At 54.7% G+C, this 18,107-nt stretch overlaps 1 protein-coding gene across 3 annotated transcripts; it reads right to left on the bottom strand.

The window, feature by feature from the left end:
- Positions 1 to 14,396: 14,396 nt before the first annotated feature.
- Positions 14,397 to 17,320, bottom strand: LOC116568118. 3 transcript variants are annotated; one of them, XM_032303632.1, is made up of 4 exons: positions 17,150 to 17,320; positions 16,602 to 16,715; positions 15,967 to 16,188; positions 14,397 to 15,257 (listed from the first exon to the last, which is right to left on the bottom strand). In XM_032303632.1, exons 1-4 carry the CDS (start codon positions 17,175 to 17,177, stop codon positions 14,575 to 14,577), a joined length of 1,047 nt encoding a protein of 348 aa, XP_032159523.1. In that variant the 5' UTR covers positions 17,178 to 17,320; the 3' UTR covers positions 14,397 to 14,574. The 3 variants fall into 3 exon arrangements, 2 of the variants coding, with proteins under 2 accessions (XP_032159523.1, XP_032159524.1); XM_032303633.1 differs by having other exon boundaries at positions 16,602 to 17,320; XR_004276509.1 differs by lacking the exon at positions 15,967 to 16,188 and having other exon boundaries at positions 16,602 to 17,320.
- Between the last annotated feature and the right edge of the window lie 787 nt (positions 17,321 to 18,107).

The raw sequence follows: 18,107 nt of genomic DNA, 5'->3' as shown, positions 1-18,107 counted from the left end.
CCCACTGCCCGTCCCCTGGCTGACACCCCAGAGGCACCAGGGCCCACCAGTCCCTGCTGCTGGGGACACGAGACTCTGTCTCTGGTGGCAGCTGCCTTCTGGCAGAGACAGGGAAGGTGTCCTGCAGGCATTAGGCTGTCGGCAAAGCTCTTGCCAGCTCGTGCTGGGAGGTGGTCTGGGGCCCTCAGGGCCCTTCTCTGATCTCTGTGCTTCCCTGTGAATCGTATCCCTGTCCTCCCCAGAGCCGGCGTCAGGGACCCCACCTTACCTGGAGCTTATCGTTTTTTGTTTCCCTGCCTGCTCAAGTGGGCCTTCCCGCCCCTATTACCCCTGCGCGGCCCGGGAGGGTGCCGTGCCTGCTCACTCGATGACGTTCAGCGGGGAGGGGTCTGGCGCCCGTGCCAGGGGAGAGTCATGGAGGTGCTGGCAGGGTGCGAGGGTCGCAGGGAGCCAAGGAGGGGGAGGTGCGCACGGCTCACTCCCCGCTCCCGCCACACCTGCTTGAGGCAGGCCCACCCTTCTCTATGGGAACCGTGTACCCACTTTACAGATGAGGAAACAGGGACACATGAGTCACTTGTCCACATGTCAGGGCCAGGGTGGGACACATGAGTCACTTGTCCACATGTCAGGGCCAGGGTGGGACACATGAGTCACTTGTCCACATGTCAGGGCCAGGGTGGGAACACCAGGGCGCTCATGCATGCCCGAGTCTTGGCCCCAACGACCACACTATGTGAAAACTATTCAAACAAAGTGAGAAAATAGGTTAACACTGTAGTGTCTCATTACCTAATAAAACGTTGTAACTATGTCCCACTTGCCATAAGCACCTCTAGCCAACTCCACAGTACTGGTCACAGACTTTATACGAGGATATTATATTACATAGAATGCGCTTATGTGTGCGTAAGTGTACAGACACACAATGTTACAGTATCAACAGTGCACGTAGTTACTTACGTAGCTCAGAGTACAGAAGTACCCTCTGTGCTCTCCGCTGAGCTATTCTGGAACAACGCAGCCCACACAAGGGCCCTCTGCTCTCCGGCCTCCGTATCCAGCGATTCACCCCTGCCCCTCCCCAGGATAGAGCGCGCTGGCCGAGGGCAGCAGTTTTGCCCGTCTTGCTCATCGCTGTGTCCTCAGTCCTAGAATAGCAAATAGCACGAGCAGGTGTTCTGGAGAAACTTGTGGAGAGAGGGAGGGAAGCCCATGGGAACCATTCTAAGGGACAAGTGGCAGCCAGTGCCATGTGAGGAAGGGGCTCCATCCAGGAAATTAGCCCAGTGCAGGAGGGGAGAGGACAGTGCCTGACCACGCAGACACAGGCAGGGTGCGGGGATGGGCAGGAGCACTGGTATCCCCCATTCATCCAGGGCAGGAAGGAGCCTGAGGTTGGACACCAGGGCTTAGCAGGTCCTGGGCTCAGAGTCCTTGGGCTTCTACGCACATCAGAGCAAGGACCCTAGGCGAGGGCAGCCACTGCAGCTTCTAAGAGCCCAGAGGTGTGATGCTGTGCCCGTGGGGCGGGCGTTTGGTTTCCCGAGAAACCAAACTATTGCTCCAGCTTCTGACTCTAACTCAAGAGTGTTTGAAGGCTGTCTGTGCTTTGCAAGGGGCTCTCCGACCTACTCTGAATGTATTTACGATGGAAAATACAAAGCAAATTATCTTCGGACAGATTTTTAGTGGCAGAAAAGGAGCAAGAAGAATCAGAACCTTCACATCAATGCCCTCGATTCCCGCTGCGTGTGTCCATCCCGCAGATGATGGATGACCAACGTAATGTCATTTAGCAGGGACAAACCAGGCTGAGGGTGTGTCGAACCCCAAGTGTGCGTCGTCTTCCTGCCACCACTTCTGCTCCACTGTGAAGGACTTGGCTGCCCCCTCCATGTCCCCTGACCGGGACGTGGGGTCCTCACAGCAACTCAGAGGCCACAAGGGACACTGCCCAGAGCAGTCGCATCAAGCTTCTCCCTCTCTGCTACATCCCTTCTGGGAACCAAGTGCCAGGGTCCCTGAGCTCCTACTGGGCAGAACAGGAGTTCTCAGCTTCCCAAACTAAGTGACCCAGCTGGGTTCCATGAAAACATCCCTTTCAAGAAATCCTGGCTTTCCTTCTGAGCCTGGGGAACCGCCTGATTGCATCTCATTGCTTCCAGATCCCACCTCTCCTGAAGTCAGGTAAGCTGCCCCCATGGCCCTGGGGCCACCAGCCCAGCCCTGCCTCTGGCCACAGCCCACCCCTCACCCCAACCCCCAGCTCCCCACACCCCTGCCGCAGAGGGCCTGGCTCCTCACCCACCAAAGCTCGGGCTCCCACCCAGTGTCCCAGTGGAAGAACCAGAGTATTGTCAGGACTATACAATTAAGAGATTAATTCAAACACAGATTGAAGGCTCTGATTTGCCTCACTCGAGCCATGAGTGTCCAGAAGACTCTGCAAGAGGAGGCAGCCAGTCTGTGTTCTAACCAGCTTTTCAAGAAAAGCCTAAAAGATGCACTCACTTGTGCCCAGCTTCCCCCAGCCCATGAGGGAGCCTAGAACCCCTGTTCTGGAAAATTCTCAAGGAGCATTCCCCGTGGTCAGGCCTCCTGTCCTTGTCCTGTCCTTCACTGGCACCGTTTCTCCATGGAAGTTGTGTGCATCTGTGTGCGTGTGCGTGTGTGTGTGTGTGCTGGCTGATTTGCTTGTGATTGTAAACTCGAATGTTTCTTAAGAACGCAGCCAGTGTTCAGTGCCTGACTCAGTTTCCCTGAGACTGCTGAAGCAAGCTGTGCCCCATCGCCGAGGTAACTGCACGAACCCAGCCAGGTCAGAAGCCCTCCCTAACTGGACACGACCGTAAGGGGCTGCAGGTCCCCATGAGCCCGCTGGCCACCGTCATTCCGCCTTCTGTCTTGCATGGGCTGAGGGCCTGCCAGCTGTCTTTCTTAGGGACCGTGGCACAACGTCGTCGATGTGTTACTCAACCTCCAGTCCTCCAGAATGACAGAAGGACTCAGCTTCTGGCTTCTCCAGAATGCAATCAGACAAAACGACTGGAGGTCGAAAGGGGCTCCGGAAGCTTCCTCCTTGCTGCTCTCGGAACTGCACATTCCTCAGCCCCACTCGAGCGGCTGCCGTCTCGCAGCACACCCCTGGGCATGGTTGGTACACAAAATGAATTAGACATAAATCTCTCCTCCCGGAGCCCGGACACTCTAAGGGGAGCTATTAGACGAGCATAAATAATTCACAAGTGGTAAGTGGTAAGTGCTGGAAGAGAAACCCAGGCCCGGTGCTCCGCAGGTCAGAGGAGGGCGAACGTGAGGACGGGTGAGCTGCGTCTCTGCCCAAAACCATCCGGACGCTTCTCATCTCTCTCAGCCAAAGCCGAAGTCCTAAATGACCTGCTGGTCCTCACCCCGTTCCTCCACCTTCTACCACCCCCTCTTATCACATGGGGCCCCCCATAAAACTGTGGGCACACTCCCAGGGCAGGACCTTTGCCCTGGGGTTTCCCTGCAGGAGCCCCAGTCTCCCCAGAGCCACGAGCTCACCTTCACGTGCTGCCGTTCTGCTCGGCGAAGCCGGCCCCCATCACTCTGCTTAAAACCAACCCCATTTCCCCCAAACCTCTTCCGATCCCCGCCCGGGTTCACTGTTTCCCACGGCGCGCGTCACCAACTAAAGCCCTCGTACTATAGGCTTCTGTGGTTGACCCCTTGCCCAAATTCTGCTACAAAGTCCCTCTATGAAAACGGGCCTGTGGGTCTGCTAATGTGTGTTTTCCAGCACCCAAAACAGTGCTCCGTGGCAGGAGGAGCTCGAGAATCGGTTGTTGAAGCAAGGACTGGTCCTGGGGGGTGTTGGGCTTACCGTGCGTCCGAAAGGATGCTGGCTGGCTCCCGGGGAAAGCCAGACCGAAGTTCAAATACAGACTCGGTGGTGAGAGAGGCCACGTCATGGACTAAGAGCATGGTCTATGGAGAATACAACCCAGGGTCAAGTTTCCGCTCTGCTGCGGGCTCAGCTTGACGGTTTGGAAGTGACATGTGCATGCCTGCGTCCCAGGGCTGTTATTAGCAACAGAGACACAGCACCCAGCCAGCACCACTACTAACCCTCTCACTAGAGTTTTTATTTTGCTTACTTTGGGAGGAATGGGCGTGACCAGGGGGGTGGCAACAAATTCACCTCTAAGGGCCGCCACCAGCTGCGCACGGGACTTGCCCGCAAGGGCCCTGTGCAGCCGTGCACGTGGCCATTCCTAAAAGAACGAGCCTGGCGGGGGGTGGGGGGTGTCTCGCTGTGGGGGAGAAGCTCACACCTGCTGCTGCTGCACCTTTGATGCCTACAAACTCCAGATAGCTCAGGGGGACCCATTAGGAGGTTGAGAAGAAGATCTCCTTGATCTTGTGTTTTCTGCTGAAGTTGTTTTGTTTTTTATTAGTGGCTGATCTTGTGTTGGAGCCCTGTCCTGCTCTGAAACTATTTCAGAAAAGCACAGCATTCTTCTAACCAGAATCCAAAGCACCGACACGTGGCTCGCTACCCAGGGATCCATACACTTCAAGGGATGAGCGTACAGGGTATTGAATTCCGGCTGCAGATGACTACTTTTATTTTAAAAAAGGAAACTTTAGTGAGCTATTATGATGTGACAGGGATATAATAGCTAGCAAAAATAGACACAGCTCCAGTTGGAAAGGAGACGAGACGGGGAGAGAGATGAAACAAGGAACCGCACCAACCGACGTGCCATGACAACAACGGGAAGCCGCTCACAGGCAGGCAGGAAAACCGTGCGGGGCGCGTCCCCTACGGGGCCATCAGCCCTGCCGGAGAGGCCAGGGGTCAGCTCCCGGCAAGGGGAACTGTGTTCTCTTGCCTCTCCAGCCCCGTGAGCTGGAGTCCGACCCCCCGTATCTCCGAATGTAACTTTATTTGGAAACAGGGTTGCTGCAGATGTCATGAGGAAAGGAAGGTAGGGGTCATGCGGGAGGGAGCAGGCTGGGCCTCATCCGGCAGCAGGCTGGGCCTCATCCGCGCGGGCTGCAGTCCCCATAGAAAGAGGAAACTTGTCCACAGACACACACAGAGCATCTTGAGAAGATGACAGCAGAGATCCAGCAGTGCCCCTTTAAAGCCACGGAATGCCACCCTGGGCCACCAGGAGCTCGCATGCAGGCCGGGAGCAGACTTGTTCTCACAGGCCCCGGAAGGAGGCTGTCTACAACACCCCGAGCCCAGACTTGCAGCCCCCGGGGCTGGGAGACAGTGGACCGCTGTTGTGTAAGAGCCTAGACCGTGGACCTTTGCTCCAGGAGCCCCAAGAGACGAAGACAGCTTCCTCAAGGCAGGGGCAGGAGTGGGAGCATGACTTCGGCAGAAGAGGGAAGAAGCAGATGCGGCCTGATGAACAGCACGTGGGAAGGTGCAAGGAGGTGAGACGGTGAGCGCAGGGCCTCCGAGTGTGTGTCTGTGTGTGAGCCTGGCACGTGGGACGGGAGGGAAGAGCTGGGTGTGCAGGCACTGAGGTAGGGCACGCACAGGACTCTGCCTTCACCGTAACACGCCGCTGGAAAGATGTAGGCTGGGGCTCGTGAGATCAGAGCTGGATTTTGAAGAGATTCTGCCGGTTTCAGCGGGATAGAGACATGGAAAGGGGGGATTTGGAGGAAAGGCCCCCAGGTAGTCGTCCATGCAGGGCACAGTGTGAGGTACGTTGATGCCCGTGCAGGTGAAGATGAAGGAGAGATTCTGGAGATATTGAGAAGGTAGAACCCACAGGGCTTGAGCGTCAGTTGAAGAGCAGAACTTTGAGAGATGGAAGTCCTCAAGCACGCCTCCCCTGCATCCCTGTGGTGCTGTTTCCAGGGCAAGGGACCCTGCAAGGGGTGAGGGCCAGAGGGAACCGTCCCAAGTTAGGTGGGACATGTTGAAGTAACTTGGAAATACCCAAGGAGGTGATTCAAAGAAGCAGTCACCCAGACAAGTCTGAGGTCCAGAAGGGATGTAGTATGGGCTGAGCGTATGAGTGAGAGGTGATTGTCTAGAGGGGAAGTACAGGGTGAAGAAAAAGCAAACCTTGAGGGATTCCTGTATTTAGTTCTTGGAAGGAAGGAATGAGACTGCCAAGAAGATGGGAAGGGGAGCACAGTGTCATGAAAATATAGCCAGGCCTCTTTCAGAAGGAGAGCATGTTTGACAGTGTGCAGTGCCTAGGAAAAGCCCATTGGCCTGAGAACGTGGGAGGGCAGAGGTGAGTGGTAGTGCAAAGGGACAGAGCCCATAGAGACAGAGATGAGGACCAGGGGCTCAGCTTGAGATGTGTCAGATTTTAGATGGTCATTCAAGGGGACATGATGAGTCAGGAGTCAGACAGATGGCTCTGAGAAGTCCAGCTGGAGACATGGCTTTGGAAGTCATCAGCATGTAGATGCTATTTAAGGCCAACAAAGCCATCATAGGAGTGAATATACACAAACAGAAGCAGAGCACCCATGTCTGAGGGTTGGTGCACCCCAGTAGTAACAGGTCATGTTGATCAGGTGGGGCCAGCAAAGGAGGTCATAGAGGCAAGGCCAGAAAGGGTGGGCAATAGTCAGGAAGGAGGCCATCCTAAAAGGGAAGAGGGGAGGAACCATAGAAGGGACAACACCCAGGAGAAGTTTTGTTCTGAAAATCAAGTGAAGAACATGTTTGCAGAAGAGAATGGTCGGCCAAACTGCTTGATGATAAATCAGGAAAGATAAAGACTGAAAACTAGGCATTGGGTTTAGTAGCACCTAGGTGATTACTGACCAGAAGCAAAATCAGTGAGGGACAGCTAGAGAGATGGATAGATAGATAAGTAGATGGACGGACAGATGATTGATAACTAGGTAGACATGGATGGGTAGATGACAAATACATAGATACATAGAGAGAGACGGTAGATGGCAGACCAACAGGCAGATAAAGAGATAGATAGATAGACAGATAATAGATTCATTACGAGGACTGGATCAGGTGCTTATGGAGGCTGGAGAGCCCCACAGTCAGCTGTCTGCTGGCTGGAGACCCCAAAGAGCCAGCGATGAGGGCAGCCTGAATCTGAGGGTCTGAGAACTGATGAACGGATGGTGGAAGTCTCCGTCCAGAAACAGGAGGCCAGTGTCCAAGCTCAAGCGGTCAGTCAGGGGGGATGAGCTCCTTCTTCCTCTACCTCTTGCCCCAGCCTCGGCAGACCACCTCCTGCACTGTGAGGGTCACGTCCTTGACTGATCCACCAATTCAGATGCTAATCTCATTGGGAAATACCCTCTACTTTTTCTGCTTTGGGGTACATCAAGACTACATGGACCAGCAGGGGCTCACTCTAAGTATATTGGCGCTTTCCTGATGTATCGGTCATCCGTGCTGTCACACCTTGCCGCGACTCGACTGCCTAAAACAACATCCATTTATCAGCTCACAGCTGTGTAGGTCCGAGGTCCAGGCACCAGGGGCGTGGCTGGGTTTCCTGCACAGAGTCGCACACTCGTGGTGCTGTTCAGCAGCGCTCCCAGATGAGGCTCGGGGGAAGAATCCACTTCCAAACTCATTCAGATTGTTGGCAGGATCAAGCTCCTCATGGATAGAATACTGAGGACCTGTCCCCTCGCTGGCTATCTGCCACTTCCTGGAGCCCACCCACAGCCCCACAGTCCCTGCCAAGGGGGGCCTCTGTTGTACGGTCAGCAGTGGGGACTCTGTCATCATCTCCTTCTCATGCCTTAAAGAGCCTCATCTCTTTTAAGGGCTCACCTGATTATGTCAGGCCCACCCAGATAATGTCCCTTTAAAACCAACTGTGCATATAACACAACCCCCATAGCCATAATCCTGGGGATAATATGTATTGCAGGGATGGGAGTCTTGGGGCCCATCTTAGAGTTCTGCCCACCACACTTGGTCTCTACTGATCTGCTCCAGCCTGATGACCTCAGTTGTTTTTTTTCTGTGAATGCATGTAAAGTGATCTTCTTTGGGATAAATCTGGGTGGGGCTGGCAGGTTGGAGTCCAGTGTGTGCAGAGCAGGTTGAACAGCTGATGAGAGCATTGGAGGGTAGTTGACTGGGGACCACGGAAGAAGTGTAGGGCAGAGAAAGAGTGGCCAGAGCTCAATGACAACTCAACACACGGCCAGTATATGCCAGAAGGACCAAGAGAAAGTTGAGGAAGTTTAAAAATGGGGAACTAGGAGGGAATCCCATTGCCACGATGACTATCATTAGCTCTGGGGCTAGGAAATGTCCCCACACCCACATCAAGGACACATATCATGTACCAGTCATTTCCTTTCTTTGGTCATCTTAGGAGCATCCAGGAAACTCTTCCCACCACCCTTGATATCAGTGTCATTTGGTAAAAGGACCAAGAGGACCCACTCACTGGGAGCCCTCCATTTCCTCCCATGACAGTTCCTGGGCCCCTCACATGGACATCAACCTCTGAGGCCAGTCTCTACCTGAGCATAACTCAGTCTCAGCCGGAGCGTCCAGGGACTACAAGCTCCTTTAGCAGTGACACCGGGGCAGGGAGGAGAGAACAAGAAGAAATTCAGTCTGCAGTCTTCCCAAACCAAGAATGTCTTTGTGTAGGTTCTGAACTGAATAAACACACAGCGTGAAGCTCGCCAAATGCCGGCACCTTCACTTTCCCATAACAAATGGCTGATTAGAATCAATAACAATTCCCTGCCACTGTGCCAGCCCACAGTGCGAGGAAGGCAGAGGTGCCTGGGCTCCAGCAGGATGGCTGCTATGCCCGAGGCTCCAGCCAGGGGACAGCCACCATCTAGCCACGCTGTGCTGGCCACTAGCACTCGCTCTCAATTTCTCCTTCTGTTGCTCAGCTTCTCAGATAAGCCAGAAAATCTGCTTTAGAGCATAGGACCCATGTAAATTGTGTTTCCGGCCTAACAGGGGCGTGTGTGCTTGTCCGTGAGGTAGAGACAAAGGAAGAGGCAAGACCATGTTTGTCACGGGTGCATGTGGTCATGCTGGAGTCCTCAGCAGAGGTGCAAGTCTGGTGATGAGGCTGATTTGTTTAATTTAAAGAGGTTTTGGGGTCAGAATAACATGGCAGATAGGATGGAGTTTCTGCAATTGGCCCTCTAGGTCCCCATTGTGTCCCTTGCCAGCTGTGTGACCTTGGGAAGTTTACTTAACCTCTATGTCATGTTCTCATCTATAAAGTGGGGGCTATAATCGGGACTGCCTCGTGGACATCTCCCACACACCCATGTGAAGCACTATGACACCTCAGTAAGCATTAGCTGTCATTACCACTCTGCTGGCTCCCCCTAAGGGTGTCTGGTGGACTGACCTATGAGATGTAAGCACTTTTAAGGCCTTGGTGGGCAGCATTCAGTGCATTTCCTACAGCCTTCAACGGAAGGGGCTGCTCCCTGAGTCAGTGTGGGTTGGGCTGCTGAAACATAACACAATCAGCCTCACGTGAGACGCTGGGGCCTGCTACCAACCCCAGCATGACTACCGCAGTCTCTCAGGGCATGGCAAGGTCTTGAGGTCTGTGGGCACCAAATCAAATATGTGGATTCACTCACGTGTACCTGATTTCTCCCGGTCTGCCTCATAGAGCACCAACCTCCACAGGGCAGCGTCATCAAGGTCATCCTGACATCTGCCTCTACTTCTCATCCATCATGTCCAGGTGATGGATAGAGAGCCGTAGGACGGGCGGACACTCACAGGAAGGAGAGAATAGCTATGGGATGGGCAAGTACAATAGGAAGGATGGGAGCCACAGGGAAAACAGGCAGACAGAGGTAGAATAGCCACAGATGGATGGACAGACGTCGGATGGAGGGACAGTCATAGAATGGACAGGTAGCCAAAGGAAAGATGGATTTCCAAAGAGTAGCTGGAGAGTACTCACTGTCTGACAATTGCTCAGAAGCTTTAGTGGTCCTGGCTGCCCCGGCTCCACACCCTTCTTCAACAGGGCTTATCCTCCTGACTCAGTGCAGGGCTCCTTCCTACAGACTCCAGCTGTGCTGTCCACTGCCCAGCATCAGGACACTGGCGTTGCTCTGTCCACATTTCTCACCCTCCTTCGTCTTCTGGATATGTCTGTGCAGGTCCTCCAAGTCCAGTGCTGGAGGTTGCCTACAGTTCCTCCAGGAGAAGTAACTCATTCCCTCCTTTGTGAACTCATAGCACTTACCACTGTTGGTAGATGGCTTTTGTCCTTCCTTCTACATGATGAGGAGTGGAGAATGCTGTTTTCACCTCTGCATCCCCACGGCGCCTAGTGCTTGGCACAGAGTCGGGCACAAAAGGGACGGACGGATGGATGGATGGATGGAGGGATGGATGGATGGATGGACGGATGGACAGACAAATGGATGGACGGATGGACAGACAAATGGATGGAGGGATGGATATAGAGAGAATAGAGGGACAGAAGGACTAATTCTGGCATCACTAGCCCTTCTGGGAAGAAGTAAGGAACAGAGGAAAGACAGAATGAGTGGTCTCACACTGGGATCAAAGGGCTCCTGTAATTGATGCTCAGAGTTCACAGGCCTCTCAGGTCCCCAGACTGGCCTGTCCTCCTTTCTCCCAACTCTTCACTCATATCCCTGAACTCTTACCCTTGCTTCTCTGCTATTGACCATGGGTATCTCTCTGGCTCTCCTGCTCAGCTGAACACTTGACATTGGCCCCTATGGGTAGCCAGCTCTGTCCAGTGACCCCCCCCATAGTTATGGCAGGCAGTCTTGGATTTCAGACCCCAAGAATTACATCTGTGTGTGCCTAGAACTTAAGCACATTTTTCTAAGGAAGTAGAAGCACTGGACAGGCTTCTTAGTGATGAGGTCAAGGAGGAAGACAGGAGTGAACAAGAGGCCACCACTTGCTCTCGTGAGCTCACTGTCAGGGAGACAAGCTACACCACCGAGTGGGGGCAGGGAAGGGGCCACATGTCCCCATGAGATGCTTGGGAATGATGGAGAGAGAATGTCTGAGGCAGGACCCACTTATGAAGCACCGACAATATGTCCCACAAGTATCCTGGAAGAGAGGGACTATTAACCCATTTCCTGATGGGAAACTGAGGCACCCTGAAAGTGGTACCATGAGGAAACCCCCGGCGCTAACGAGGGTGTCTAGCCAGAACTCCGTCTCTCCGACCCTAGACCCTTCACAGAACCCTGGCGGTGGCGCCAGAATGATTTGGAGAAAAATAAACAGGAAAATGATGAAAAGAGAGGGAGCTGCAGAAGACAGGGCGAACCCCGGGCGCTCCCCCATCGCGAAACTACAGAGGACGGCGCCGCAGAGCAGCCTGTTTCCAGCCCTTCCCCAGGAACATTCCAGAGCATGCCAAGCGGCAGATGCTGGGTTCCCTGCTGCACTGAGATGATGTGAGCTCAGTATGTGACAGCGATTAATCGCTTATTTCTCAGATCAGCCTATTAGAAATAATCATGCGGGCAACCGCGAGCCATTAATCTGTGTCGGAGCCCAACCCGCACAGGCTACCAGTGGACGCGCTCCTTAGAGATGCCCGAGGCAGGGAACGCTTGTGCGCAGAGAACACTGCTGGGAAGGCTGAGAGCCCGGGATGGGGCCCACGCAGCATCGGGGGGGATCGCAGGGGGCCCAGGACCTCGGTGACCCCAGGGGGACTGGCCTTATTCCCGAGGGCAGGGACGGCCCCCCATGGAACCAGGCCCTTGGAGTGCTTCGTTGTGAGGCTGTTAGCTGCACCTCCTTCGTGGGCGATGGCGGACAAGCAGAGAGCACCCGTGCTCGGAATGCAATGTCCCTGCACTCGGTGACATGCCAGGGGCGGGAAGAGTCGCCCCTCCCCCCACCCCAAGCAGGACAGCGTATTTTATCACCGATGTTGGGTAGCATTGCCGACACGGAATGATGAGGAAGAGGATGGACTTTCAGTTGGTTTCTTTATTGTTCTTCAGTTCTCTGTAGGCAACACACAACCTTGCCCGGCCCCTCCTTCTTGGCCCCGTGCGCCTGCGGACAGGATTGCACCCCTCCACTGGTCTCCCCAACAGCCCTCGGAGTCTCTGCCTCCAGGGAGACTCTGGCCCCTTCCATCCCCAGCTCCACCCCGACCCCGAGAGCTCCAGACTCTTCAGGAGTAAGAGGGAAAGCAGGAAGGGTAGGGCCTCAGGGGGAGACCCCGCCACAGACGCCAGCGTAGGTGAGCCATCCCCAGGCCCCCAAATTCCAGGGCACTTGCTGGGGTTATGCCATGGCAAGGCCTCCCTCCAGGGCATGGCTGCAGTAGACAAATGAGACAGAAGGTCTTTCTGGTGGCTTTTCCGGGAGACCTTAGTGTCATGATATAGTAACAAAGAGCAGCTCTCCTCAGCCTCATGTCTCCGGTGGCTGCCGGCTGTGGGAGGCCAGTAGCACCAGTCCTTGGGGCTTCTCTTCGGCTGGGGGTGGGGGCGAGAGTCCCTCTGCCACCTAGCAATGTCTTTAGCTGCATATCAGCATTGCAGGGGGGCCCGTAGGTCTCATTCCCTTGGCTTCATCCGCACCGTCCATCAGATGGAGGGAGCGGAGCCATCCCTCGGCCCTGGCTAGAGCCTCGGAGACTCCGCCTCTAGCTCTGCTAAGAGAAGCTGCTTCCCTTGCTGCGTCTAATGAACCCCGAGAGCTCTGACCTGACCAGCCCAGTCTTCCCCGAGCGTCTCGCCTGGTTTGTGAGCAGACACGACCTGGGCTGAGCGTCCACGTTCAGACATTGCATCTTGAGTTTTGGCTGGGGCGCACGGACTTGCTTCTCCCTCCTTTCAAAAGTACAGTGGCTGCCCCTTTGGATGCCAAGTGAGGAGACCTCTCTGCCCTTCCCCAGGTTCTTCTCTATAAACCCACCGCGCACAGGTGTGCGGAAGGTACAGCTGGCCCTTCACGAAGCCTTGCTAGCGTGGGAGAGTCTGAACTCACCAGGAGGGTTAATAAAGGGGCGATTCGTCCTGGGACAAAAGGGCTGCTCAAAGAGCACACCCTCCTCAGGCGACCTGGTTTACAGAGAACTTTCAGAAAAGCAGCCGTGTAAGGAGTATGTGCAGACGAGGCCGTCCCACAGAGTCAGGTGCAACCGGCCAATTCTCGATGTGGCTGAACCTTAGCTGAGAACAGCCTCTAGATGCAAATGCCCTGGGAAACTCCCGGCATGGACCACCATTTACTATGGAAGCGGTGACTCTCCCCGCCCCAGTGTCCTAACGAGAGGCTCTTAGTGCGTGCATTCCAAAACTTCTTGCAGCTGAATTTTTTTAAAAAATGCCCAAGTGCGTGACTCACAGCAGTTGCTGGTTTGGGTGGTTCAGACATTGTCACCTACACGGGACCATAGGGAAGGAAGAACAGCACCCAGACTCACCGTGCGCTTCAGCGGTAGGACGCTCGCACTGCACAGCAAAACAGCCGGCTTCCTCCTCCGCCACCCACTGGGACTTCTCCCGCCGATGAATGTGTTAATGACCATTAACGACTGATAAGTGCTCCACAAAACAGCAGCAGGACTATCTGCTATGAATCCACTGCAGGCCCTAGGCTGTGGGAGATCTACATGCTTCTCCGCTGTCTCGTCCCAGGTGTGGTGTGGTCGGAGGTCCCAGATTTCGACTTGTCCTCTGCATCCCTGCCATTGGGGGACGCCAGTTCCCGGACCACCTAGTTACTCACCTCTCCACGAGAACCCGCCCCCTAGCGATGGGATGCAGTCTGGCGCTGGACGTGTTCGCAGGAATCCCAGAAGATACTCCCAGGATGATCTTAGTGGTAGGTTTTCATCTCCCAGAAAAAAGAACTTGAGGGAAATGTCCTTACTCGTCCCTCTTTGTCCCAAACATATTGTCAAAGCACCCACCCTTCAAAGTACCCTTCTCCAAGCCCTACCATCTGCTCACGAGCGGGGGAAGGAAGTTTGGATGAGAGAGACCGTGGGCTTCACGAGGAAGGGAACTCCATTAGGTGGGAAGTCTGAAGGAAGCTGGAGAGAACACGGTGTCTCCTGACCAGAGGAGGGGAGGGAGAGGAAATACCAGGGCAGCTCCGAGAGGGCTGCTGGTTTTCTTTCGCAGGGCTGCTTTGTATCCCTTCTCATTAGAAAGAGTAATGTCTTGCCCTTTCTGCATGAAGTCAGGGACAAACATGGAGTTCGTCAGTGATTTTTGAAAGCTAGAAAAAAATCCACCGGGGGGGAGAAAAAATACAGCCCCAAATGGAGTCCTCTGTAAGTAATAAATCTGCTGCCTATTGTGGTCTGTTTTCCTAAAACAAAAGTGACTGTAGCAAGCGATTTTTATTATTGCTCATATATGGCTTAAATATTTCAGCTGGGAGATGCTGTGTGAAGAGAGACAATAGCCAGTCTGACATAAGATTTATTAGAGAAAGTGGGCACAAATACATTTGTAGGGAACAAAATATGTTTGTAGAGATTATTCCAGATTTACAGTGATTAATAACGGGTCGGACGCGGCGTATGTCACAGAGTTGCCTCCGTCGCGGTCCCTGCACGAGGGCGGAGTCAGACTAGAATGTGAACTTCACAGCACCAGCACCACGAAGCGTTTGCTGAAAGGGTGAAGTTTTCTGAATAGAATGGAATGAACCCCACAAACAGGGCTTCCACTCAAAACAGTGTCAGAGGCCTTAAACACTGACTTGCTAATGGGGTTTCCAGTCAGGAGGCATGCACGGGGCTCGGGCAGGGGCTCTATGAGACCCAAAGCGGGAGATGCCAGACACCAGAGATTTCTCTTTGCTCTGGGGCTGGGAGGAGCTGCAGAGCGAGGGGGAGGCTGAGGCTCTGCCCCCGTATGTAGCAGCTGAGGCCCCACTGCCTCTGTTCCTGGTGTATATCTGAGACCCTCCTCAACACTGTGCTGTCTTGATTTGGAAAGCGAGTTCCGACGGTAACTGAAAAAAAGTACTGATGGCTGCCATGCGTCTGGGCGAGGAATCTGTTTATCCACAGAGCGACAAGGTGCTCCTGGAGACCACCGAGCTGTTAAGTGTAAGTTCCCTGCACGCCTCCCTGCAGATTTGCAGCAGCGGCAACAAATGAGCAGCAGAGGCCCACGAGACCCCTCCCCGCCATGAGCTGGTTCCCCTCCTAGCAAGTGCACTGCAGCTCTCTGGGACGGGGTGGCGGGGCGCGCTTCCTCCGGGGCAGCTGGCCTGCCTGACACGATCCATCTTCCTCCGTGAGCTGGGGTTGGCTGGAAGGCTGGAAACAGCAGCCTGATTAATAAAACTCGCGAGCAGACGCCGCGGTCGACACTAACAGGCTCCCAGTAAACAGCCCGTAGATGGAATCTCATCCCCCCAAAAGGGTGAGCTTCGGCCGGAAGGCACCGAGGCACTGAGCAAGTCCCGCCTGCTCGCAGCTCACGTGGGGCGGGTGGGCTCGGGTGGGAGTTGACACGCAGCTCGAGCGCGGAGGCTGGTGGGATCTCCAGCCTCCCCAGTTTGTTGCCATGGAGAAGGAGTTGGATGGCTTTAATACAGCTGTGCGGATGTCTCCCCCGAGACGCGCCATGACAAGTTGGACTGGAAGTAGCAAATGAGCAGCTATAATCTTCAAACTGTATGAATAAGTGATTGATTGGGCACAGGGGCCGTAAACAGCGCTCTGTTCTGGCAGCGTGGGGCCCAGCAAAATGAGATAATCAGTCTGGGAGAGACACACACAGTGCAGCCACTGGCTCTCTGTAACCTTCCCTGGAGGAGCATCGCGGGCCTGGGGAGTCCGCCCAGAGCCGATGACCACGGCCCTGAGGACACCAGGCCACCACGGAGCCCCGCTGGCTCAGAGCCCATGTCAACCCCATGGCTGCTACTGGGGTTTTTCAAAGAAAGTTGTCCATCTGCCCCTCCCCACCAGCTTGGCCTCCCTGGAGAAGGGCTGGGCGTCGGGGGCAGGTGGGAATCTATACACATGTGAGTCCCTGGGACCGGCTGCCAGGGATTTTCCTGAGGAGAATGTTCTCTGCCACTCGGGGAACCCTTCTTCCCCTGGCCAGACGCAACTGGGTCAGGACAGGCCACCCACAGGCCAGAGCTGGGCGTGAGCTGCACCAGCCTGGAGCTCTGGCCAGCAAGAAGTGGACATGGAGGTGGACCATCAGGCAGACACCCAGGACTGGGCCAGCAGGAAGCTGAAGACAGAGAATATAGAATGAATGCAGGCGGAGACCGGGAGTCCGTAGTGTCCGCAGCTCCCGGGTCTTTCCTCTCCCGTTGCCGGGTGCGGTTGTATTAAAGGCTCCTTTCATTTTCTGTATTCTGGTGCTCCAACATCTTGGGGCCCGCAGACCCTGGAGGGCCTGCCCCTCTCAGGACTGGCTAATTCCCCAAAAGGCTGAGTAGCTCACTTGCGACAGCATGCTTTCCAAACCCAACTGGACAACCCAGAGCCCACCCCCAGGGACTTCCTCTATCGGCTCTCAACTCCGGGTTACTACCCACCTGCCCTGATCACCTCAGGGCAGGTACCAGACAATTGGGGGTGCCCTGGAGCCCACAGAAATTATTCAGACTGGCCAACCCTAACCCTGCGTACCCTGCTTACCCTTGTCTGGTCCTTCCCATGGAAACCACTTTCTGCTTCTCCTTTCTGCTTCCTGACCCACTCTGGTGCTTCCCGTGTGGCCGGCATGGCAGGTGGGTCTCCTTCTTGCCATGCCTAAATCACAATAAAGCCTGTATTTTTAATCAGTGGTGTAGAGAGACTCTGTCCTCTCTCAGCCTGATCTCCTGTGGAGCTTCCGTGTCAGGGTAACACCCTCCCACGCCCCCTGCCCCCGCAGTTAAATGGGCCATGTTACCCGTCTGGCCAGTGGGTAATGGGCAGCCATGTCTACTGGGCAGAGCCCTTAGGTGTTGGCAGAAAACCCTCTGGATGGGCTTCTTCCCTCTGCCACTGTAGCCAAGCTTCCATCAGACTGTCCTGACACAGGCCGCAGATGACGGATGCGAGCAGTCATCTGGACCCCCAACAGGCAATGCGTGCGCAGACACAGAGTTTCGTTGGGCCAAGTCCCCAGTTTGGAGCTGTTTGTTACGGCGCTGTGACAGTACAGTTGTGGAGACTGAGCACGTAAAATAAATTCCCTTTAACTGGGGCTGGTTCGAGTACATCAGACATTCCTGATCAGAAAACCACACTCCACAGGCAGCAGGTCATGCTGCTTGGGAGGGCCCCTGCTGTTACTTGGCGGCCCTGGGGTCTCGGCCGGGCAGTTGGGTTTCCTTATGCCCCAGGTGTTTGCCCGTAGCGTGGAATACTGCCTCCAGCGTCCAGTGTGTGTGCTGTGATCATTCTAACTGCTGACAGGGGTTACCTCACATGGCTACATTGTGATCACCGTTGACATCAGCATAGGTGGGATCAGCCACGTCACTCATAATACGGGTGAGAGAGAACCACCAGTGCCATTCACAGTAACTCAGGTGAGGCATCATGATGCCTGGAGTCAGGGAGAAAGCTACGTGACTGGGCAAGGCAGTAACGTTCTGGGTATATCTGGAAAATGGTAGGTGGCAGATTGTATTTTCCAAAGTCAACCACCCACAGCAGTATATGCCTCCCACTGTTCCCCAGCACGCCTTTGCTGCCCACCCTCCATCAAGAGCCAGAGGCCAATTCCTATCCCCTTGAATGCCGGCGGGCTCTTGACTGTTCTACCTAACAGAGGGCAGCAAGAGTTATGGGAACAACTCCTTGGCTGGGTCCTAAAAGATGGTGCATCTATTCCCTTATTCACTGGAACACTCCACTCAGAGCCTCATGTGCCCATGTAAGAGCTCTAATATCCTCAAGGCCGCTGGGCTATAAGGAAGCAGAGCTACATGGAGAGGCCACACGTGGGCTCTGGTCAGAGATCAAACTTTGAGTCCTCCTACCCAGATAGAAGATGTGTGAGTGAAGACAGCGCCAGATGACCCCATCCGCCAGCCTGCAAGTCACCCCAGCAAAGGACCCAGATAACATGGAGCAGACACAAGCGGTCCCCACCGCGCTCTGTCCTGACTCCTGACCCACAGAATCTGAGTGTATTAGAATGCTTGTCCTTAA

This window comes from Mustela erminea, chromosome 10, assembly GCF_009829155.1.
Source record: "Mustela erminea isolate mMusErm1 chromosome 10, mMusErm1.Pri, whole genome shotgun sequence".
NCBI lineage: Eukaryota > Metazoa > Chordata > Mammalia > Carnivora > Mustelidae > Mustela > Mustela erminea.
Note: the sequence above shows the minus strand (reverse complement) of the source record. Positions and strands in the feature narration are given on the sequence as shown.